The sequence below is a fragment of the Lithobates pipiens genome, unplaced genomic scaffold (genome assembly GCF_037356315.1).
Source record: "Lithobates pipiens isolate NorthernLeopardFrog02 unplaced genomic scaffold, aLitPip1_a1.2 Scaffold_8, whole genome shotgun sequence".
In the NCBI taxonomy this organism is placed as follows: Eukaryota; Metazoa; Chordata; class Amphibia; order Anura; family Ranidae; genus Lithobates; species Lithobates pipiens.
Window position 1 is genome coordinate 640,725,504 of NW_027507903.1, and position 24,242 is coordinate 640,749,745.

Sequence of the window (24,242 nt, forward strand, 5' to 3'; positions counted from 1 at the left end):
TAATGGATGCCAATCAGTGCCCACAATGGGCATCACTGATTGACATGTATTATTGTTTGGCACTGATTGGCATCCATCCCTCCAATACTTTAAATTACAATGCCGCCTATCAGTGCCCATCCATGCTGCCTATCAGTGCCCATCCTAGCCGCCTATCGGTGTCCATCCGTGCCGCCTATCCATGCCCATCCATGCCGCCCATCCGCGCTGCCTATCCATGCCCATCTGTGCCGCCTATCCATGCCCATCTGTGCCGCCTATCCATGCCCATTTGTGCCACCTATCCATGCCTCCCATCCATGCCAATCCATGCCACCTATCCATGACAATCCGTGCCACCTATCAGTGCCTATTTGTGCCACCTATCAGTGTCTGTGTCGCATATCAGTTCCACCTATCAGTGCCGCCTATCAGTGCCACTTCATTGGTGCCACCTCATTGGTGCCCATCAGGGGCGTAACTTTAGGGGGTGCAGCAGTCACGACCGCAACCGGGCCCTGTGATGCATATGGCCGGCAACCGGGCCCTCTACATATGGCCAGCAGCATAGGCAGCTAGGGGTACCAGTGCATCATGCTCATTTTGGCTGCTCATTTTGTTGTGGATTCCCCGCATGACCTGTGTCCTCAGCCGGCTCCTCAGAGTACCCCTCTCCTGCTCCATGCATTGCCGCTCAGTCCGATGTCTGTTCTCCCCAGCCAGAGTCCCGCCCTCCCCGAGTCCGGTCCACACTGCACTGTATACTTCTCCCGGGTAAACAAACTTTAAGCACACAGATGCAGTGCAGCCCTATGAGAGCCAGGCTCCCCGGAGGACACTGCATTCCTGTCTGCCATCTCCCCTCCTCCCCCGTCATACACAGATGATGAAAGGTCTTTCTGGGAGATCTGCTGATCGCCCGTCCAGCACACTGGATGGAGCCCAGGCCAACATGGATGAGTGCGCGGCCTACAGCTTGGTCATGGTGAGTGAGAGGACCCCATCCCCCACACACCATTACATACCCCCTCCATCTCCCCCTGGGGACAGGGACCCCTTCTCACGTGGGGACAGGGACCCCCACCTCCCCTGGGGACAGGAACCACTTCTCACCTGGGGGCAGTAACTTCATTTGCCCTGGAGAAAAGGACCTCATCTCTTCTGGGGACGGGGGCCCCATCCTGCCTAGGGACAGTCCCCCAATGGGGCACCTAAAAATTAAAAAAAAAATAATAAAAAAAACTACTGATACCAGTGGTGGAACTACAGGGCTCACAAAGGTCATACCTGTGACCACGCCCTGGAGTTCCACCGCCGGACTCGGAGAAAAGGGCCCTGGAGGTTCTAGTTATGCCACTGGTGCCCATCAGTGCCGCTTTATCAGTGCCCGTCACTGCAGCCCCGTCAGTGCCCATCAGTGAAAGAGAAAACGTACTTATTTACAAAGTTTTGTAACTGAAACAAAAAAAACATGTTTTTTTTCAAAATTTTCAGTCTTTATTTATTTGTTTAGCAGAAAATAAAAATCCCAGGGGCGATCAAATGCTACCAAAAGAAAGCTCTATTTGTGGGAACAAAATGATAAAAATTTAGTTTGGGTACAATGTAGCATGACCGCGCAATTGTCATTCAAAGTGCGACAGCGCTGAAAGCTCAAAATTGGTCTGGGCAGGAAGATGTATAAGTGCCCGGTATTGAGGTGGTTAAAGACAGCTAAAAAGATATTTGGTGCCATGCTGCTGGCTTTGCTAAGTGGTGTTGAACCTTCAACTCTGTAGGCATCATCAAATAGGTGGTTCAACAGCCACAGCTCAAGGAACCCCTAGCAAACTCTGGAGGAACCCTGGTTGAGAATGGCTGCCTTATATCATGGGCATAGATGAGGAGCCCTTAGAGATCCGTTTGTGCTATGGAACTTAAGTTCCTCCTCAATTTCTATCCAGGAGGACGACTCTTTGCGACAGAAGTAGACGCCAGGAATATTGGTGGGAGTTCCTAGGTATTAATACCAATAAAACAGTCCGCTAATCTTCTAGAAAAGTAGCCATACAGATCTTGGGAGCTTAGGGATGCCTCTTCATCAGGGCTTTGCGTGTTTCTTCTACTGTAGAAGCTAGGCTCTGAGCCAGCTGCTATGTAGAGCCATAGAGACTTGAGATGTGAATGGAGAAGAGTGTGCTGGCAATTGCATTTAGCCAAACATCGACACTCCCATAGAAACAATTAAGTGCTCTGAAAACCTCAATAGTCTGTATATGCCTAGAAGAAAATGATCGGTAATAAATACTATTTTACTATTTTTAAGATCCCAATATACAACCAGATGTTACTTTAGAGCCGGTTCACACAGCGGGCGATGCGAGGCGACACGACTCGCCTCACCTCGCTCTCGCAAGTCGCCCCCGTTCTGTACAATGGAACCGTTCTGAGAGGAGCGACTCGAGTCGCTCCGACTCAGAAAAAAGGTTCCTGTACTACTTTTGGGCGACCTCGGGCGACTTGCATTGACTTCTATACAGAAGTCATCTGCAAGTTGCCGCTGAGGTCGCGGCGAGGCAAGTCGGAGTCGCCTCGCCTCGCCTGCAGTGTGAACCGGCCCTTAACCTTCAAGGCCTTTTAGCCACTCACCTAATACACTAAATAACTAAACGTTTGTGAAATTTTCATTGGCCTAATCCCTGAAACATATGTTGTGGAAATTTTATGAAGACCAAACACATATATGGCTTTGTTAGATACATTTCTATAGAAATTTCCTGTCCGTTCCAGGGTAGGGTGGGAACAGGATCTTGGCACCTATCTCTGAGGAGGTTTGGGGGCAGATCCTTCATTCCCTTCCTTGTGTTTCTCTTTCCTCATTGCATAGATTAACTCTGTTTTTTTTTTATTCATAGGGTGTATAGAACCCCCCCACCCGAATTTCTGCATGCCAGATCTGACCCAGTCTGAGCCATGTGTGGTAATCTTGGCATCCTTATTCGCCGTGTTTGGCGGTGCCCTAAACTCCAGAGATAGTAGGTGGAAGGATGGCCGGTACACTTAATAGGCTTTTGGATGTGAATACAGTGTCTTGAAAAAGTATTCATACCCCTTGACATTTTCCACATTTTTATCACGTTACAACCAAAATCTTAAATGTATTTTATTGGGATTTTATGTGATAGACCAACACAAAGTGGCACATAATTGTGAAGTGGAAGGAAAATGATAAATGGTTTTCAATCTTTTTTACAAATAAATATGTGAAAAGTGTGGCGTGCATTTATGTTCAGCCCCCCCCAGTCAATCCTTTGTAGAACCACTTTTACTTTGGGGATGTCTCTAGCAACTTTGCACATCTAGAGAGTGACATTTTTGCCCATTCTTCTTTGCAGAATAGCTCAAGCTCTGTAAGATTGGATGGAGAGCGTCTGTGAGCAGCAATTTGCAAGTCTTACTACAGATTCTCAATTAGATTTAGGTCTGGACTGTGACTGGGCCATTCTAACACATGAATATGTTTTGATATAAACCATTCCATTGTAGCTCTGGTTGTATGTTTAGGGTTGTTGTCCTGCTTGGAAAGCAAAGCCCCTCCCCAGTCTGAAGTATTTTGCAGACTCTAACAGGTTTTCTTCTAAGATTGCCCTGTATTTGGCTCCATCCATCTTCTCATCAACTCTGACCAGCTTCCCTGTCCCTGCTGAAGAAAAGCATCCCCACAACATGATACTGCCACCACCATGTTTCACCGTGTGGATGGCGTGTTCAGGGTGATGTGCAGTGTTTGTTTTCCGGCCACACATATTGTTTTGCTTTTAGGACAAAAAGTTCAATTTTGGTCTCATCTGACCAGAGCACCTTCTTCCACATGTTTGCTGTGTACCCCACCCTCCAAACTGCAAACAGGACTTCTTATGGCTTTCTTTCAACAATGCCTTTCTTCTTGCCACTCTACCATAAAGGCCAAATTTGTGGAGTTCTGTCAGCCTATCCTTCTCTGAGCTGGCCGCTCAGTTGTCGGCTAATTGGCAGCTCCTACCTCTCCACAGTGACTCACCTGTTGATGATATCTTGCTTATCAGTCCTGCCTACTTAAGCCGTCCAGCCCAGGTGATCTCTGACTTCGCCTTGGTCACATCTCAAGAGATGCTCTCCTGTGTCCCTGTTAAAGACTTGCTTGGCTGATATTCCTTTTGGCTTCATATCCTGCTTGCTGTTCGACTACGCTGATCCCTGGCTTCCTTACCTTCTGCTTTGTCTGACTATCCGTTCCTGTTACCGAACATTGTCTATGTTTTGACTACGTTTGTTCAATTTACTTTTATTATTAAACAAGTGTGATTTAACTGTACTGTCTCAGGCTGATTCATGGTTTCTGACCTGTATATATGTCAGCTCCTCACACCTATATACTGTATGTCAGACCCCCTTATACCTGTGTAGCACTACCCCCGAAAGAGCTGCTGGTTAGATTTGGGCTTAGCGTTACCTTCTGTTCTCCTTGTTTCACGTCTAGGGGTGTCCCGTGGTACATGGCCCAGTAACTCCAGAGGCGGACAACAGATCCACTTGAATGGATTTTATTTGCAAAACATAGACAATGAACAAAAAGGGGGGGCCTTCGCGCGACTATGTAAAAATCTATCTAATAAAATACAAATAAGGTAAAAAATACCTATTCAACTAATCAATATAAATAAATATAAAAAATATACATAAATGATCACAAAGTGCACGTGCAAAAAATGCAGCAAGACCAGATAGTAAACACAAACTATCACTATGAAGTGATAAACGTGAAAAAGTCACAAATGCCCCCCTTTTTGTGATGAGCTTGGTTTTCTCCTTTTTGAGGTGAGAGTTCTGAGAGCCCTTATTCCTGGGATTTTATACCACCGTTTTTCATCAACTTATTTTTATCATTGGTGCTTGTGATTATAAGGACTTTTAATTTATATATATTTATTTATTTACACGTTTTTTTGCACTTAGCAGTTCCAGGACTATTTTTTGGCATATTTGCGCAGGACTTTTTCACGTTTATCACATAGACAATGAACAGTCTCTTAAATTGGGATCAGAGGGTTGGAAGGGGAAGTTCAGGTACTCTAATGCCCCGTACACACGAGCGGACTTTTCGACATCCAAACTCCGACGGACTGAGTCCGGCGGACTATCCGATCGTGTGTGGGCTGCAACGGACTTTAGCGAAGCTAAAGTCTGACGGACTTTAGAAATGAAGCATGCTTTAAATTTTCCCGACGGAACTCCGCCGGACCCGGTCCCCTTCGAAAAATCCGCTCGTGTGTGTGCTACTCCGACGGACTAAAACCGACGCTAGGGCAGCTATTGGCTACTGTCTAGGAACTTCCTACGTCGAATCCAGTCGTACGTCATCACGTTCGACTCCGTCGGAGTTTGGTGTGATGGTGTGTGGTCAAGTCCGTTCGGTCGAAAAGTCCGCCAGAACTCCGGCGGAACTCCGCTAGAACTCCGTCGGAAGTCTGTCAGACTTAATCCCTCTCGTGTGTACGGGGCATCAGTGTCAAAGTCAAAATGTTGAAGAACTTGCTTACTTTGACTGCATACAGAGAATAGCCATTCGCAACTGGATGTTCACTCAAGTTGGACAGTCCCTCTCTTACAAGGCCTAGCAGCCAACAAAGTGCTTACTCAGGAACAAGTCTCTGCCACAGACGTTGTTGTAGAACATACAAGATAATGTCTCTGCCACAGACGTTGTTGTAGAACACGTAGGGAAACTAAACTTGAAGAACACTCGTAGGATACCTGGATCTTTCAGCCAGCTTGGCGATATCCACGAGACCGGATTCTCTTGGGTACTTCAGCCCTTTCAGGCTCTTACTAAGAAACCAACACGTATGTGGTCTTCTTCTGAAGAGTCCTCCCCTGGAATGCTTGAAGTCACTGGGTCGTTTCCAAACCACCTCAGAATCCTCCTTTAATTTCCTTGCCTTGGGCTAGCCAGCCCCGAGACATCAAAATCAGTTGGATCCCCACCCCAGGCCATAGCCTTCGGGGGGTGGGTAGGGAGGACCAGGACCATGAAGTCAGTACATCATTCTGGACCGGAACCCAGAATCACGGGACATCAGCATCTTAAATACCCTCTCCGAGAAAGCACAGCGAGAGCGCCACTCCCACTGGGCGGGCTCAGAGAGAGTAATTTAAGCACCCAACCAGACCATAGTTCCATGCCTGCCAGAAGAGACAGCGCCCCCTGTGGCCAGCCTGAACATTCCAATCAGACTGATGCAGAAGTCTAAATTTAGACAATTGTACCCAAACCAAACAGCAGTTCAGGCATAACTTTAACTTTGAAAAACGCATAGTGCGTGCTAGTCAGGAGCCGCCGCTACACCTGTATATATGTCAAACCCCCCTTACACCTGTATATATGTCAGCCTCCTTCACTCCTGTATATATGTCAGCCCCTCACACCCGTTCCAGCACCCACCGAGAGTAACTGTGAGGACCAGCACCACCACCACAACCACCAAAGGCATCATTTTTCTACCATTGTTCAACAATGGCATGTAATTACAATTCTTGATATAATAGTTCACAGCAGGGCGCTCCAGCACCCACCAAGAGTCACTTTGAGGGCTTACAGTGTTAACTTGTGGCAACGCCGCCACTAGGGATGAGCTTCGTGTTCGAGTCGAACGTACGTTCGACTCGAACATTGGCTGTTCGGCGAATTCCGAACGTTTGGGCCGTTCGCGTCAAAATTCGAGTGACGCGCGCGCGGACCACAATGCACTGTGGTGGCGCAGTGCATTGCTGCCCCATGATTGGCCAAGCATGCACTGTGACACCGCATGCTTGGCCAATCGCAGCGCCGGCAGCGAGGAGAGCCATGATTGGCCACAGGCATCCTGCCTGTGGCCAATCATAGCTCAGGCTGTGTAGTGCACGCCCCACACTATATAAGGCCGCCTTTGAGGCGGCCTCGTGTAGTGTGTTACTTAGCATCTGAAGCAGTGGGTGTTCTGTGTACCTTCAACACAGTACACACCAATCGTTTTTGGCTGATTTCCTATCTTGCTGCTGTGTAGTGGTTGTTGTCTGTGCCCTGACTGCAGTATACACCACTATATTCACCTCACCTATATAGCTAGTGATCTAGCTTTAACCACTTAACAACTGCCCATTGCCGATTAACGGCTTCAGGGCGGTTGTTTAATTAACGGCCTCCCAGAATTCTGCTCTCGCGTGCCCCGAGGTGCGCGCACTCGAGAGCATCCGTGACCGCCGGGCGCATCACGGATCACGGTAAACGGCCGCTCATAGCGGCCGTTTACCACGTGATTGCTCCGTCAAATGACGGAGTGATCACTTGGAAACAAACCGGCGTCATGTTATGACGCCGGTTCCTCCCTCCCCTCTCTGTACCGATCGGTACAGCGGAGGGGAAAGAGATCGGTGTCAGCAGCGATGTGGGCTGCATCTGCAGTGCCCACATCGCTGCTCACCGAATTTAACCCCTCAATTCCCTGCCAATACTCTGCAATACCAGTGCATACTCTGCAGTACCCTGCCATTACTCTGCAGTACCCCGCCATTACTCTGCAGTACCCCGCCATTACTCTGCAGTACCCCGCCATTACTCTGCAGTACCCTGCCATTACTCTGCAGTGCAGTACCCCCCATTACTCTGCAGTACCCTGCCATTACTCTGCAGTACCCCCCATTACTCTGCAGTAACCCCCATTACTCTGCAGTAACCCCCATTACTCTGCAGTACCCCCCAATACTCTGCAGTACCCGCCATTACTCTGCAGTACCCGCCATTACTCTGCAGTACCCCCAATACTCTGCAGTACCCTGCCATTACTCTGTAGATCCCCCAATACTCTGCAGTACCCTGCTATTACTCTGTAGTACCCCGCCAATACCCCGCCAATACTCTGTAATACCCTGCCATAAATTGCCATACCCAGCCATACTCAGAGATACCCAGCCATACTCGGTGATACCCTGAAATACCCAGCCATAGACGCCCCCCACCCCTCACCGCCCTCCGGTGCTTCTACCAACTCGCCAGTATGATCAAAGCCAGAATCTTTTTTTTATTTTTTATTTCAGGCTTCCCAGCCTAGAGGTGAGATGTGGGGTCATATTGACCCCCCAGATTTCACTGTAAAGAGGACCTGTCACCCCATATTCCTATTACAAGGGATGTTTACATTTCTTGTAATAGGAATAAAAGTGATCAAAAATATATTTTTGGGGAAAAAAATGTCAAACTAAAATAAATAAAGTAAAATGAACAATAAAAAAATAAAATAAAAATTAAAGCGCCCATGTCCCCATGTGCTCGCATGTGCCACACATGTGAGGTATTGCCGAGAATGTTAGAGTGAGAGCAATAATTCTAGTCCTAGACCTCCTCTGCAACTCAAAACATGTAACCAGTAAAAAAAAATTTAAAGCGTCGCCTATGGGGATTTTTTAAGTAGCGATGTTTGGCGCCATTCCACGGGCATGTGCAATTTTGAAGAGTGACATGTTTGATATCTATTTACTCAGCATAACTTCATCTTTCACTTTATGCAAACATTGGGCTAACTTTACTGTTTTTTTTGTTTGTTTTTTAAGCACAAAACTGTTTTTTCCCCCCAAAAAACGCGTTTGAAAAATTGCTGTGCAAATACCGTGTGAGATAAAAATTTGCAACGACCACCATTGTATTCTCCAGGGTCTTTGCTAAAAAAAATAAATATATATATGTTTTGGGGTTCTCTGTAATTTTCTAGCAATTAATGATGATTTTTACATGTAGGAGAGAAATGTCAGAATTGGCCTGGGTGCTCCAGAACGCCTGATGGCGCTCCCTGCATGTTGGGCCTCTGTATGTGGCCACGCTGTGTAAAAGTCTCACACGTGGTATCGCCGTACTCGGGAGTAATAGCAGAATGTGTTTTGGGGTGTAATTTGTGGTATGCATATGCTGTGTGTGAGAAATAAACTGATAATATGACAATTTTGTGGAAAAAAAAAAAAAGGAAATAGGCCGTCAGTACTTCAGGTGTGATCAATTTTCAGATATTGGCACCATAGCTTGTGGACTCTATAACTTTCACAAAGACCAAATAATATCCACCAATTTGTACTTATTTTTACCAAAGATATGTAGTAGTATAAATTTTGGCCAAAATTTATGAAGAAAAAATGACTAATCTGCTAAATTTTATAACAGAAACGAAGAAAAATTCATTTTTTCGCAGAATTTTCGGTCTTTTTTCTTTTATAGCACAAAAAATAAAAAACCCAGCAGTGATTAAATACCACCAAAAGAAAGCTCTATTTGTGTGAAAAAAGGACAAACATTTCCTATAGGTCCAGTGTTGCATGACTGAGTAATTGTCATTCAAAATGTGAGGGCACCGAAAGCTGAAAATTGGTCTGGTTATTAAGGGTGTTTAAGTGCCCAGTGGTCAAGTGGTTAATAATAGAGCTTGCAGTCAGTAGTGTTAGGAGATAGTGCGTGCTGTCTGCGTGCTCTGTACCCAGTACATACCGCTATAATATAGGGCAGGCCCCTACTTTCAAACATCCAACTTACAAACATCTCCTACTTGCAAACGCAAGGAGACAGCAGCAAGTGAGATGAAAAAAGATGGACGACAAAACAAATTATACAGGGGTGATAACCCTTCCCTATGTTTTCCAAAAAGCTTAAAGATATTTTTTTTGACTGGAGCTACACTTTAAAAATGTACCGGTTAAAAATGACAAACAGATTCAACTTAACACAACAAACCTACACAGTCCCTGTCTTGTTTGCACCGCCTGTATACTGCTGTTCTGAGTATATAGGGCCTGGGGGCCACACGTATTTCCTTTTTTTAATATGGGTACGGGGTTCCCCTTAATATGCGTACAAGACCCAAATAGGCTGGTAATGGGCAGGGAGGGCTACCCATGCCATGTTTCTCAATGATTTTCAACCATATTGCAGGAACCAGATATAACATTAAAACCGCAAGCAGTTTTAAATGGTGTTATTTCCGTTTAATGTCATTTTGTGCAGGGACTGTTCTAAACACGGGAAACACGTGGCACTTCACAGGCATACTACAGACACCCCCCAGGCACCATATTTAAAGGAATATTTCACTTTTTTTTTTCACTTTAATCGTCATTAAAATCAGTGCTCCCGCCAAAACGGCAGTTTTTAAAACTTTTTTTTGCAGTGACCCATGTCCCCTGAGGCAGGAGGCAGGTCCCCAAACCCTTTTTAGGACACTATCTTGCATATTAGCCATTAAAATTAGCACTTTCCATTTCGAACATTCGAGTCCCATAGACTTCAATGGGGTTCTAACGTTCGTACCGAACGCGGGGGTCGTTCGCAAGTTCTGGTGCGAACCGAACCGGGGGGGTGTTCGGCTCATCCCTAGCCGCCACCTTAGGCCCAAATTTCTGCAGAGCAAATAGGGCAGGCCCCTACTTTCAGACATCAAACTTACAAATTTCTCCTACTTGAAAACAGAAGGAGACAACAGGAAGTGAGATGAAATCTACCCCTAGGGAGGGAAATTCTCTCCTGTAAGAGTTGATATGGGAAAAACGTGTTTCCTCTCCACTGATGGTTTATCCCAATTCTTGTTTTACTAAAAGCACAAATTTTTCAAAAAACATTGGTCATTGGGACAGAAAGTGCTGCCCAATGATTTTTATCCATATTGCCGAAACCAGACATTACATTAAAACTGCAAGCAGTTTTAAATGACTTTTTTCCGTTAGAAATGTCATTTTGTGCAGGGACTGTTCTAAACATGGGAAACACGTGCCACTTCACAGGCATACTATAGACACCCCCCAGGCACGATATTTAAAGGAATAAAATCAGTCATTAAAATCAGTGCTCCCGAAAAAACGGCCGTTTTTAAATCTTTTTTTGCATTGATACATGTCCCCTGGGGCAGGACCCCAAACCCTTTTTAGGACAATAACTTGCATATTAGCCTTTAAAATTAGCACTTTTGATTTTGAATGTTCGAGTCCCATAGACATAGACTTTAATAGGGTTCTAAAGTTTGCCCGCATTTTCGGTCAGAACCGAACAGGGGGATGTTCGGCTCATCCCTACTCATGGAGACCACCCTAGGTAATACCCACAGGTGATGCTGAGTCTCTATGATTGGAAGAACTGAAACCCAATGAATAAAAGGGGCAGGCCAGGGACAGTAAGGGAAGGAAAGATCTAGACAATGCTGGACGTCCTCCAGGCAGGAAATGAGATGGTCTCCATCCAGGAAATGAGGCAGGCTCTATCTGACTTTCTATAGGTTCTAATGCACATGGTGAGAAGCTCACGGTGTGTAGTGAAATTTAGAGGAAGCCATTTCAGTCCAGGAGAGGAGCCGGTACAACTGTGCAACATTGAATGGAGGGCTGGAGGTCAACTTTAAATAGCAAAAAAGACAGACTACTGTACTAACAAGAATTCATAGAAATGTTTATGGAAAAATATAATCTTTATTAGAATTCAGAACAGTTGAAACTGTGTAATATTATAAAGTACCTGAATGTCTTTGCATAAATATTCACATGTTAGAGCAGGACAATATCAGTACTAAAGAACATTAGAAATCAGAGCAGGGGTAAATTTACCTTCTTGCCCTTGAAAAAGTAGTAGTTGGGAACTTTAGACATTGAAGATAAATGTGGACCATTGAGGCATCAATGCGGTTATAGTAATTCCAGGCAGAAAAATCTTGCTTTGTTTAATTTGTGAATTGCTGTAAGTGCAAGTGATCTTGTTTTTGGGACGGGTTAGTTTTTTAATGATAAACTCCACTAAGCACAATTTGTATGCAACTTTCCCTACTGTAATTTTAGAAAAACCTAAGAAAAAAAATTATATTAGGGCCCTTTTTTCCCCGGCATGATTGTGCCCATGAACACAAAGTCAGCTCTATAAAGACTTTGACCAATTTGGTGTGGAGGAAATTGAATATCCGGCACAGAGCCCTGACCTCAAACTTACCGAACAGATCAATTGCTCGCCAGGTCTTCTTATCCAACATCACTACCTGAACTTACAAATGTGTTTTAAGCTGAGTGGACACAAATTCCCCCAGATGCACTAAAAAAATTGTGAGGGAAGCCTTCCCAGAGGAGTGGAGCCAGCTCTGTAAGGACATGGTTTGACCAGTTTGGTGTGGACGAACTTGGGTGGTCTACACAGAGTTTGACCAGTTTGGGGTGGAGGAACTTAAGTAGCCTGCACGGAGCCCTGACCTCAACCCTACTGAACACCTTTGGGATGAACTGGAATGTCAATTGTAAGCCAAGTTTTTTCATTTAACATTCGTACTTGACAAATGTTCCTTTGGCTAAATGGACACACATTCCCCCAGACACACTTCAGAATTGTGTGGGAAGCCTTCCCAAGTGGAATCAGCTCCATAAAGACACGGTTTGACCAGTTTGGGGTGGAGGAACTTGAGTGGCCTGCACGGAGCCCTGACCTCAACCCTACTGAACGCCTTTGGGATGAACTGGAACGTCAATTGAAAACCAAGTCTTCTAATTTAGCATTGATACCTTACAAATGTTCCTTTGGCTTATTGGATGGATGCAATCAGATCCAAATAGACATGCTTTGACCTGTTTGGTGTGGAGGAACTCGAGTGGCCTGCATGGAGCCCTGACCTCAACACTACTGAACACCTTTGGAAAGGAACTGGAATGTCATTTGCAAACCTTCTCATTTACCATTCGTACCTGACAAATGTTCCTTTGGCCGATTGGACACAAATTCTCCCAGAAACACTTCAAAATTGTGTGAGAAGCCTTCCCAGATGAATGGAACTAGCTCAATAAGGACAAGGTTTTACCAGTTTGGTGTGGAGGAATTCAAAATGTCCTACATAAAGCCCTGACTTGACCCGTATTGAAAACCGTTGGGAAAAATTACAGCATCAATTGTGAGCTAGGTATTCTCATCCAACAACAGTTCCTGACCTCAAAAGTAGGCACAAACTCCCATAGACTTATTACAAAATCTTGTAGAAAGCTTTCCTAGAAGAGTAGATGGTGGGGGTGGGGGGGGGGGGGGGGTTGGGTGGTGAGCAGGGATATATTATATATATATAATTTTATGCTGTGATTGCTTGTTACAGCAATGACCATTATAACAGGCATTATTTAAAATGGCATGAATGACTTTCATTCATGACTTATTTTTTTCCTATTGTGATGCTGTGATTGGCCACAGCCATCATATGGTACAAGGTACTGTGATTGGCCCAGGTGCAATGTGATCAATGGTGACCAATCACAGATCGCACAGTAGTAAACATTGATCTCATGAATGGATTCTATTACTAAGTGACATGTGACCATACAGCGATCGGGTGGTATTGGGGCCGATCACATTGGCCCGATACTGAGCACCGCAATCTGCTGTGTTTGGAGGACACAGTGGTCCCATATCATGCTGCTGCGTGCCCTAGGGGGCTTGCACAGTGCACATGAGCAGGGCGATGTACTGGTACATAGCGGTGCCTGCTCAAGTCGCCAATCAAATTACTGTTGGTCAGTTGGCAAGTGGTTAAATAACATATATAGATGAATACATTTAAACATATAAATAAAATAAAAAATTGTGATAGTTGTCGCTGATGTGAATGGCGCTGAGTACAGGCGGTAACCACAACATTTACTGGTCTTATCCAGAAAAGTGCCCTGAATATTGGACACCATACTTGCTCAGTCAATTATGACCTTTAAAAAATAATGCAATAATAATGCCACAATATGGGACTCATAAGGACCTTCCAATCTGCCTTCACATAAATAATTAAGAATATTCTAAAAATATGGATCCATTATTTTTCCTCCACCCACCAATCAGATGTGTTTTAGTCCTTGTATTGAGCAATTCATTTTTTCCCTGTTTGTGGCAGTCCCTTGTCTGTACGTCTGTCTGTCAGCTTGACGTGACTGCGACCTTGGGGCATTCGCTGTTCTGTACTTCCTGCCATACCCGTGCCATGTTCTGTTCATTAACACCATGGACAACCAGTGCTTCTTTGTACCTACACACGTCGTACTTTAATCCTTTCACGTAGAAGCGGCTTTCGTGTCGGAAGGTTAGGTTGGCCGCCACAGTGAGAAATCCAAAATATACGTCATCCAATGGGAATACAGGGAGTAGAAGGGAGGCATTGTACAGGCCGTTCACTGAGGCTCCTGGGAAGAGAAAACCGCCACCGGATACAAAACCTGGATAATGTTCCTGAGGGTACAGAGTCTTTGTGATGCTGTATTTGGTCTGACGCATGACAGGTGGCCTATGATGGTGGAAACCATGAATTGTATCTGGGGATCCATATTCTGTAATATACTGTACAATCATGCCTGGGTTCACAAATTCATCATCGTCAACTGTAGGGAGGAAAAAGTCACTTATTATGTATGAAGATCACTAACCATATATATATTATCTATTTATTCCATATCTATCTACAGTTACTATCTAGAAAGCAGAGATATATTATTTTATTAATAAAAACTTCCCCTCAGCTCTCGTGTGCAACTATATCTCTGCAAGTTCTCCCCACACTCCTATCATGTGTGACTGCATCTCTGCATCCCCTCACTTTCTCTGTTCTGTGCGACTGCGAGAGGCTGAAGAGTCATAGACACAAAGGAGAGGAGAGGGGGCGAGAGGCTGCAGAGACATAGACACACAGGAGAGGAGAGGGGGCGAGAGGGTGCAGAGACATAGACACACAGGAGAGGAGAGGGGTGAGAGGCTGCAGAGACATAGACAAAAAGGAGAGGAGAGGGGGCGAGAGGGTGCAGAGACACAGACAGGAGAGGGGTTAGAGGCTGCAGAGACATAGACACACAGGAGAGGCGTGAGAGGGTGCAGAGACACAGACACACAGGAGAGGAGAGGGGTGAGAGGGTGCAGAGACATAGACACACAGGAGAGGAGAGGGGTGAGAGGGTGCAGAGACATAGACACACAGGAGAGGAGAGGGGCGAGAGGGTGCAGAGACAGACACACAGGAGAGCTCTTAGCTTTCCCTTAACCGCTGGTACCTGTGCTGGGAGCATACAGGGTGCGGGCTCTTTTTTGTTGACAATTTGGTTTTGCAGATCATATGCAGTCTCTCGGCATTGAGGCCCACACGCCGAGTGCCCACATATATGCATATGGCTGGCGCAAAGGTTCTCCACCAAAAATGGCTGACAGAACACAAAGCAAAAACAAGGTGTCCCTGAAATTTTTTTGGAAAGGTTGGCTACTATGCAGGAAGCGGGCTTGCTGCAATACACTTGAAAGGGTTCTGCTGCGGGACCATAATAAAGGGCCCTGGAATCAGTGGAAAGCTCCCGGAGACCGATGGAAAACGCTCCATGTCCGGGATAGGGGGACCCTTCGTGGTTTCTTGCATCGGGGGCCTTAAAGGTTCTAGTTATGCCTCTGGTTTGTTACATATGATCAGTGAAATCTCAGGGATCATGAAATTATCTAGGAGGGGTAATTCCTCTTTGAACAAAAAGTTAGATAACTACATATCTTCAAACATTTGTGTTTTCTGGGGCAAAATTGTTGATATAACAACAACTTCAATGGAAATCAAGCTTAGTTATTGTAATGAGTGTAGGGTAGGAAGGACTCTACCTAAACCCCTTTACTTCTTGGGGGAACAATCACTCCATTGTCCAACAGGTGTCCTGGAAATGATATCAGCTTATCCTTAATGTGGTAGAAAACAGAGTTTACTACCACTTTAATGCCTAAATTTGGATTAATTTGGTTATTAACAGCATGGAAATACCAAGTGTGTAGAATAGAAGTGTACAGGACTGGCAGGCTGCCATCATTCTGCTTCCATAGAAAGTAATAGCAATAGAGCTAAGATTTCAGTGTTTCTGTTGTGAATTTTGAGGATGAATTTCTCCACAATGTCCATAATTACCGAAGTGCTTGCTTTAAAATGGCCCATTTGGAAATACTTTAGTGTGCCTAGTCTGGGTACTTACCTTTAAAAATGTGGTCCACTTGTGGTAACTTGAGATACAGCCACTCCAAGAAACACCGTTCTTTCAAGGACAAGTTATGGTGTCCTTCAGTTATGTCCCATTGTAGAATGTCACCGTACTCTTGGCTCTCATATTTCACGATTTCCATATGTCCTCTCACGTCAGTCTTTCCCAACAAGAATATCGGTTTAATTCTGTATCCGTGTATCTCTCTCTCTTTAGCCCATGTCCTCCGCAGTTCTGACCTCCTTGTCCCAGTACTGGGTTGGGATTTCACCGCCAGGATCAGCAGTTTTTGGTTGGTTGCTCCTTGTTCCTCTTGGTTTGGCTCCTGTATGAGTGTGCAATTGTAACTCTGTAGTTGGGGGAACTCCGCCTCAAAACTGGTTAGGTTCAGATGATAAGTGTAAGTGCCACTGGACAGGGTTACTGACTGCCTCATTGTGGGGAGCGGCGTTCTGGCTGGTGATGGGGCAAAGGTGTTGCTCTGGGTGTTCATGATCCATCTCATCATCAGAAAAGTCACCATGGAAAACAAGGAGGTGCTTATGAGGCAACGCTTACGTCTCATTGTGCCCTGGATAGAGACAGCAAGAATTTAAATACAAATCATTAAAAAAAAAAAAAAAAATTATATATATATATATATATATATATTTAATTCACGTTTTGAAATATACGCGTCCTGTTTTTCTTTTCTTTATTTTATTAATTTTTACATTTTTCTCAACAGCTGTTTAATCCTGAATTGAACATTCAGTTTAAATCAGCCATACATTCCAGTTGGTTTTCTTCAGAAGTTGCCACAGCCTGAGTAGAAATGCCTGTCCTCTGCCAGCAAACTACAGAGAAGGACCCTTGCTCCCTGTGTGGAAGCAGTGGTCTCTCTGGAGAAGTCTGACATATCCCCTTCTGAGTCAGAGCTAGAGTTCTCCAATCATTAGGGAGCATGATAGCTACATATTGCACAACTATAGGTTGGACTCAGTAGACCAGTGATGGCGAACCTTGGAACCCCAGATGTTTTGGAACTACTATGATGCTCGACTACACTGCAGAGTGCATGGGGATCATGGGAGATGTAGTCCCAAAACATCTGGGGTGCCAAGATTCGCCATCACTGCTAAGGGTGTGTGTTGGACCTCTGTAGAAGGACCATGGCTTCCACACATCAAACAAGAGTCCTTCTCTGGAGCATGTTGGCAGGGAACAGGCTTTTCTACTGTGACTCCTTCCCGAAAGAAAGTCTACTAAAAGACTGTGCTCACCTTTTGTTTTGATGCACCTGAAATGTATTTAGAGGATTAAAACTGAAAGCTCAATTGGTCTTTAGGAGTTGGATCCTTTTTTATAAAATAGGCAAATACGGTAAATGAAAAAAACAAAACAAAAAAAACAACTTATACCACAACCTTCACATTTGGTTGAGTCTTTCATAGACAAAAAGGATACAAGCAAGTGGTTTTGCCAGCAATATGGGCTTTCTCAGACGTGGAACCAAAAACAATTACTTAGCTACAGAGTTGGTAAGGTTGAACGAAGACACCAGCCTATCCAGTTCAACCCAAGTTTGCGTATGTATGTGTGTAAGTCACTAGCATTTTCCACAACCTCAACATCGTGTTTGCCAATGTAGTGCTACCCCCCGCAGGAGCCGATGGTGAATGAAATATCTCCCACCCTGCACGACCGGGCATACAACTATTCCACGGCACACTGTAGTCAGAGAACAGTCCTTGCAGCTTTGTTTTTGTATTTTATTAGGGGAATTAAACTTGGATGGGGTTGAGGGTACCATGGGATGCCCATTTGATCAAACTCAGAACTCTTCAGGGACATAAACTACAGTGCCTTGAAAAGGTATTCCTACCCTTTGAAAATGTTCCACATTTTGTCACGTTACAACCAAAAACGGAAATGTATTTTATGTATTTTATTGGGGTTTTATGTGATAGGCCAACACAATGGGGGTTATTTACGAAAGGCATATCCACTTTGCACTACAAGTGCACTTGGAAGTTCAGTTGCTCTAGATCCGATGGGGACAAGCAAGGAAACAAAAAAAAAAAAAACAGCATTTTAGCATGAACATGGTTGAATGATAAAATCAGCAGAGCTTCCCTTTATTTCAGATCTTCCCCTCAGATCTACAGTGACTGTACTTCCAAGTGCACTTTCAGTGCACTTGTAGTGCAAAGTGGATTTGCCTTTTTTCGTAAATAACCCCCAAAGTGGCACATCATTTTGAAGTAGAAGGAAAATGATGAATGGTTTTCCAAATTGTTTTACAAATAAATATGTGAAAAGTGTGGGGGGTACATTTGTATGGCGCCCCCCTGAGTCAATACTTTGTAGAACTTCCTTTCACTGCAATTACAGCTGCAAGTCTTTTTGGGGATGTCTCTACCAGCTTTGCACATCTAGATAGGGACATTTTTTCCCATTCTTCTTTGCAAAATATCTCAAGCTATGTCAGATTGGATGGAGAGCGTCTGTGAACAGCAATTTTCAAATCTTGCCACAGATTCTCAATTGGATTTAGGTCTGGACTGTGACTGGGCCATTCTAACACATGAATATGCTTTGATCTAAACCATTTCATTGTAGCTCTGGCTGGATGTTTCGGGTCGTTGTCCTGCTGGAAGGTGAACCTCCGCCCCGGTCTCAAGTCTGTTGCAGTCTCTAACAGGTTTTCTTCGAAGAGTGCCCTGTATTTTGGCTCCATCCATCTTCCCATCAACTCTGATCAGCTTCTGTGTCCCTGCTGAAGAAAAACATCCCCACAACATGATACTGCCACCACCATGTTTCACAGTGGGGATGGTGTGTTCAGGGTGATGTGCAGTGTTAGTTTACCGCCACACGTAGCATTTGGCTTTTAGGCCAAAAAGTTACATTTTGGTCTCATCTGACCAGAGCACCTTCTTCCACATGTTTGCTGTATCTCTCACATGGCTTCTCACAAACTGCAAATGGGACTTCTTATGGGTTTCTTTCACCAATGACTTTCTTCTTGTCACTCTTCCATAAAGGGCAGATTTGTGGAGAGCACGACTAATAGTTGTCCTGTGGACAGATTCTCCCCCCTGAGCTGTGGATCTCTGCAGCTCCTCCAGAGTTCCCATGGACCTCTTGGCTGCTTCTCTGATGAATGCTCTTCTTGCCCGGTCTGGTCAGTTTAGGTGGACGGCCATGTCTTGGTAGGTGACTAGGTTAGGTGACTTCTGAAGGCAATTGGTTCCACTAGATTTTAGTTAGGGGTATCAGAATAAAGGGGGCTCAATACAAATGCATGACACACTTTTCACATATTTGTAAAAAATGTTGAAAACCATTTATCATTTTATGTTGGTCTATCACATTACGTTTTTGGTTGCAGCATGACAAAATGCGGAAATTTACAGGGGGTATGAATACTTTTTCAAGGCACTGTATATACAGCTTGTATATAAACGTCTCTTTCTACTTCCAGCACAATCTTGCTTGTGGAACGACAACTCCCAGGATCAGCTGGCACTGTATGGATGGTCTGAAAAGAGCACAATCAGACCATAGTAAATGCTCTTTGCAGGCAGGGACCGTGGGCCCTTTGGTAGTGTAGCAAAAAGAAATCTGAGTGCTCCCAGTCCTACTCCTGTGGTTACTGCTTCCAGTAGCACCTCTTCAGGCACTGCCAACCAGCCTGGCTGCAGCTACACCTTTCACTAGCCCACCTGGCTACTTCTCCACAGTCCTCCCAGACTGGCTCTGCATCCATCCCAGACTGCTCTATCCCAGTCCTCTCAGGCATGCCTCTCAGTCTTCTGACTGTACACTTACCAGCCCTCTCCTGTCTATCTTCCTTTCTGAAGATTTGCCCGGCAGTGTTCTCCTGCTGTCTTCAACTTTGCCTCCCGTGCTTCCTGGTCAGTAACCCTCGGTGTGTCATTAAAAGGGGTCCTTTCCACACCTGAGCCCAGGCCCGAGGTCATCCCTTCAGACTAGGGGGAAACTACAAGGTCCACCAACAGCCTAACACTCCATCTCCATCTTCCACCCAAACTCCACTGCCCCAGTTGGGCTGACACTGAGTATTTGAGAGGACCTGCACCCTGCAAACCCATCTGGAGGGAATGGGTCAGGGCCCTTGTGAATACTCCACACAGCTCCACCTTGCTTCCCCTCCCATTCTTCTGGAAGTTTCTAGAAATTATGAGACGTGTGGGGGAGTCTCAGTGATGCTGCCTGTGAGTCATCCAGCCCTCCCTGGATCTCTGCCCAACCCAGGAAAAAAACACACCAAGCCTGAAACAATTTACGTACACTAACAAAAAATCTATTTACACTTCTAACACACTAGAGGGTGCTACATTGAGAAACACATCTAAAAGTTCTATCTGCAGTCTCTGCTGACACCACCAACTGTGGAAGGGCATCCTTACCACTCTACCAGTAAAGAACCCCTAATGCAGATTAGGGTTGGACTGCTTCTGGTCCAACTTTATTGTATGGCTGCATGTCTTTTTTAGAGACCCAAGATTAAATAGGTTTCTCCCAATGCTAGAGCCCCTATTCAAAGATTTGTATATCACTAATTATAGGTATGTTCAGCCTATAGCATTAGGGTGTGCCTCAAAAGCTCAAACACTCGTATGTATGTGTGTGTGTGTGTGTGTGTGTGTACATACACATGAAGAGGCACACACTCTTATAAGTAAATTTAAACAAGCATTTTAAAAGTGTCAGCAGAGCAGTGGATGGTGTCAATGGAGCACTGAACGTGTCAATATGGCAGTGGTTAGTGTCAGTAGGACAGCGAAGGGTGCCAGTAGAGCAGAGGTTGGGGTCAGTAGGACAATGGATGGTGTCAGTCAGTAGAGGAGTGGGTAGTGAATGATGTCAGCCAGTAGAGCAGTAGACAGTGTCAGTAAGGAAAAGGATGGTGTCAGTAGGATAGTGGACAGCGTCAGCATTTTAAAAACATTTTATTATTTTATTTAATAAATGCATTTGTTTACAATATTTTTTATTTAATTTTTTTACATTTTTTTTTTTTTTAGGAACCCCATTGGTGGGCATTGGTGAAATATCAGTGATCTAAAACCCCCAATGTCTCACTTTTGGGACAGAAAAAAGGACCAAAGATTCAAATCAGGTACATATGATATGATCAGTGCCAAAAGACCTCAGTTTGGAAATTAAGCATATGTGGGGTACAGTATCCAATATTTTTGCAAAATACACATGCATCACATCCACGCCGGGTCTTCCTCTATCCATATTACAGCTTACATTCTCATAGAAGGCCAAAAGGTTAGAATGGCAAGCATGGTTCTTTATAAATCCATGTTGGTTACTTTTATTGATACTATTTTAATCAGAAAATTCCTCAATATGTTCCCTTATCATTCCTTCCAATAGTTTACATACTATTGGTGTTAGGCACAGGTTACAGCACAGTAATGTGCTCATCTCCCTGTCACTCTACTCTCTCCTCCTATCCTTTCTCAGCACATGAACTGATTGGCTCCTTGTGCGGCTTCTTCCTCTAATGCCGTGTACACACGACCGGACTTAGACGGACTTGGTCCGGCGGACACTCCGACGGACTTTGCAGCTGAGTTCCTCCAGACTTTCAAACGAACGGACTTGGCCACACACGATCACTCCAAAATTCAGACGGTCAAAACGTGATGAGGTAGAATAAGGAAGTTCATAGCCAATAGCTGCCCTAGCGTTGGTTTTAGTTTAGTCGGACTAGCACACAGACGACCAGATTTTTCGACCGGACTCGAGTCCATCAGAAAGATTTGAAGCGAGTTTAATTTCTAGGTCCGTCAGACTTTTGGGAAGAAAAAGTCCGCTGGAGCCCACACACGATCGAATTGCCCGACGGATTCCAGTCCGCCCGGACCAAGTCCGTCGAAAAGTCCAGTCGTGTGTACACGGCATTAGACTCCAGCCCTGCTGTTGTCAGGGATACCAGCAGCAGGGATGGCCAGATCTACATAGCCACACTGAGACCAGACTATATATCATTTAAGCAAGTTTATTAATAGTAAAACAAAACACATCCAAAAATGAAGATATAAGTACCTGGTTTTGACAGGCAACAGCTCCCACGTCCAGTCCCCATGGTCGATTAGAGCCTGAAATTTGTCCCCGCCTCCTTTTCCCGCAGTCTCCTGAGACACAGAACAGGTCCCAGAAGACTGCGGGATCATTCACAAAGCACGTACAAGGCCCGTACATCGCCTGTCAGCAAACACTTGAATTTGTGGAGCGCTGGCCGAAACGCTCCACAATGCACTGGTCAGGTGCAAGGCTTTGCCAATTAGGGAAGAGAGCATTGTCAAAACCTCTATTTGACCAAGGGCTGAAGACTTTATCCAATCATGGCTCAATGCTCAGAGTCCCACCCCACATTAAAAGGTTTTCCCACTATGGAGGGGGCCAGCAGCGTATGTGACCGCAGGCAAAGGTGGATATGGTCTGTCCTCAGGAAGGGCACGTTTGTCTCAGCTTCATGATGATGCCCGTGCCATCCAGCCACAGAATGCAGAGGAGGAGGTGGACTGGCTTACTAAACCATCTTCATCCTCCTCATCTTCTATGACCCAAGCAGAGACTAGTGCACAGTCCACCACAGCTGCCAGAGCGGCTTATTCTGCCTCCTGCCATAGCGGCTTATTCTGCCTCCTGCCATAGCCTCAGCGTCAGGCATGGAGGAGTCAGCAGATCTATGTGAACACAGCGTCAGCCACTTGTTTCTTGAGGATGCACAGACATGACTTGATTCTGATGTCAAAGAAGGTAGAAACATGAGACTACAGAGAGGAGAGAACACTGATAAACAACAGATTGGCAGTCATGTTCCCCCAGCAGTAGCGTATTGCCAAGTTGGCTCCAGTGATGATGAGGGTGTAAAGAAAAGTAAACAAAATTTTAGAGATACCTCTATAGGGTTATGGTGTGAAGGCACCACCAACACCCAAAGGCCAATGTTTTAGCACCCGTTTTACAAATGCATATCATTACAATTTTTGACAGCCAATTCTTGCTTTCTGTAGGGTTATGGTGTAAAGGCACCACCGACACCCAAAGACCAAAATTATTCACACCTGTTTGACAGGTGCATATCATTTCAAATTTTGACAGCAAGGCAATTCTTGCTTTCATCAAGAGTACCTCTCTATAGAGTGAAGGCACCACCGACACCTAAAGCCCAATTTTTCCACACCTGTTACTTCTATCAAAAGTTTGCAAAAGAAACACCAGACTTTATCTAAAAAAAATAATTTGGCTTCTTCACATAAGCCTTGCTCACTGCGGTTTCAAAAATGTGTTATTTCCATCTAAAGTCTACCAAAAAGAGACACCAGAATTTATCCACAAAATCTCTAACCTTCTCCCGATTGCACTAAATTGTGGCCTCATTATACCGACTGGCTCCCCAAGCCGTTGTTTACTAAATAAAGAAAGATTGCAGGGAAACGCAATTTAAATGTCATTTTTTTTTCTTTATGTCAGTTTTGCTGCGGCAGGTTCTATACACGGTAAAGATGTGCTACTTTACAGGCAGACTAAGGAGACCCCCCCAGGCACTATATTTAAAGGAATTTTTCCTTTTTCATTGTTCCACTTTAAACATCATTAAAAATCACTGCTACTTCAAAAACAAAAACACATTTTTTTGCATTGGTACATGTCCCCCAGGGCATTACACAGGCGCCCGTACCTTGTTTATGGCCAATAACTTGCATATAAGCCTTCCAAATGGGCACTTATGATTTTTTAAGTTCTGGTTCCATAGACTTTAAATGGTCTGGATTCAAAACTTTTGTGATGTTTGAGAGTTCTGGCACAAACCAAACTCCAGTCATAAACATTTATGTGGCCATAATGTTGTATTTTTCATGAAATACCTCAGTGAGGAAAAAAAATCATATTTTAGCCAATAGATAGAGCCGTCGATCATAGGAAAACAGCATATTATATTGTCAGAATCTGTGATGGCTGGGTAAATGATTGTGACATTCGCACAGATTTTTTTTTTTTATTACCGTATATACTCGAGTATAGGCCGACCCGAGTATAAGCCGAGGCCCCCAATTTACCCCCAAAAAACTGGGAAACCTATTGACTCGTGTATAAGCCGAGGGTGAGATATGCCTGTCCATCCCTGTGTGTGTGTCCATCCATCCATCCATCCCTGTGTGTGTGTCCATCCATCCATCCATCCATCCCTGTGTGTGTGTGTGTGTCCA

General features: G+C 44.7%; 1 protein-coding gene across 4 annotated transcripts in view; it reads right to left on the reverse strand.

The window, feature by feature from the left end:
• Positions 1-11,437: 11,437 nt before the first annotated feature.
• LOC143961598 (beta-1,3-galactosyltransferase 5-like) overlaps positions 11,438-24,242 on the reverse strand; it is a 56,755-nt gene continuing 43,950 nt past the window's right edge. For all 4 annotated transcript variants that reach the window (XM_077470913.1, XM_077470912.1, XM_077470910.1 and 1 more), the window contains 2 exons: positions 15,997-16,573; positions 11,438-14,385 (listed from right to left, as the gene is read on the reverse strand). In XM_077470913.1, coding sequence (XP_077327039.1) covers positions 13,928-14,385; positions 15,997-16,567 — 1,029 coding nt within the window. In that variant the 5' untranslated portion in view covers positions 16,568-16,573 and the 3' untranslated portion in view covers positions 11,438-13,927. The remainder of the gene's footprint in view (positions 14,386-15,996; positions 16,574-24,242) is intronic.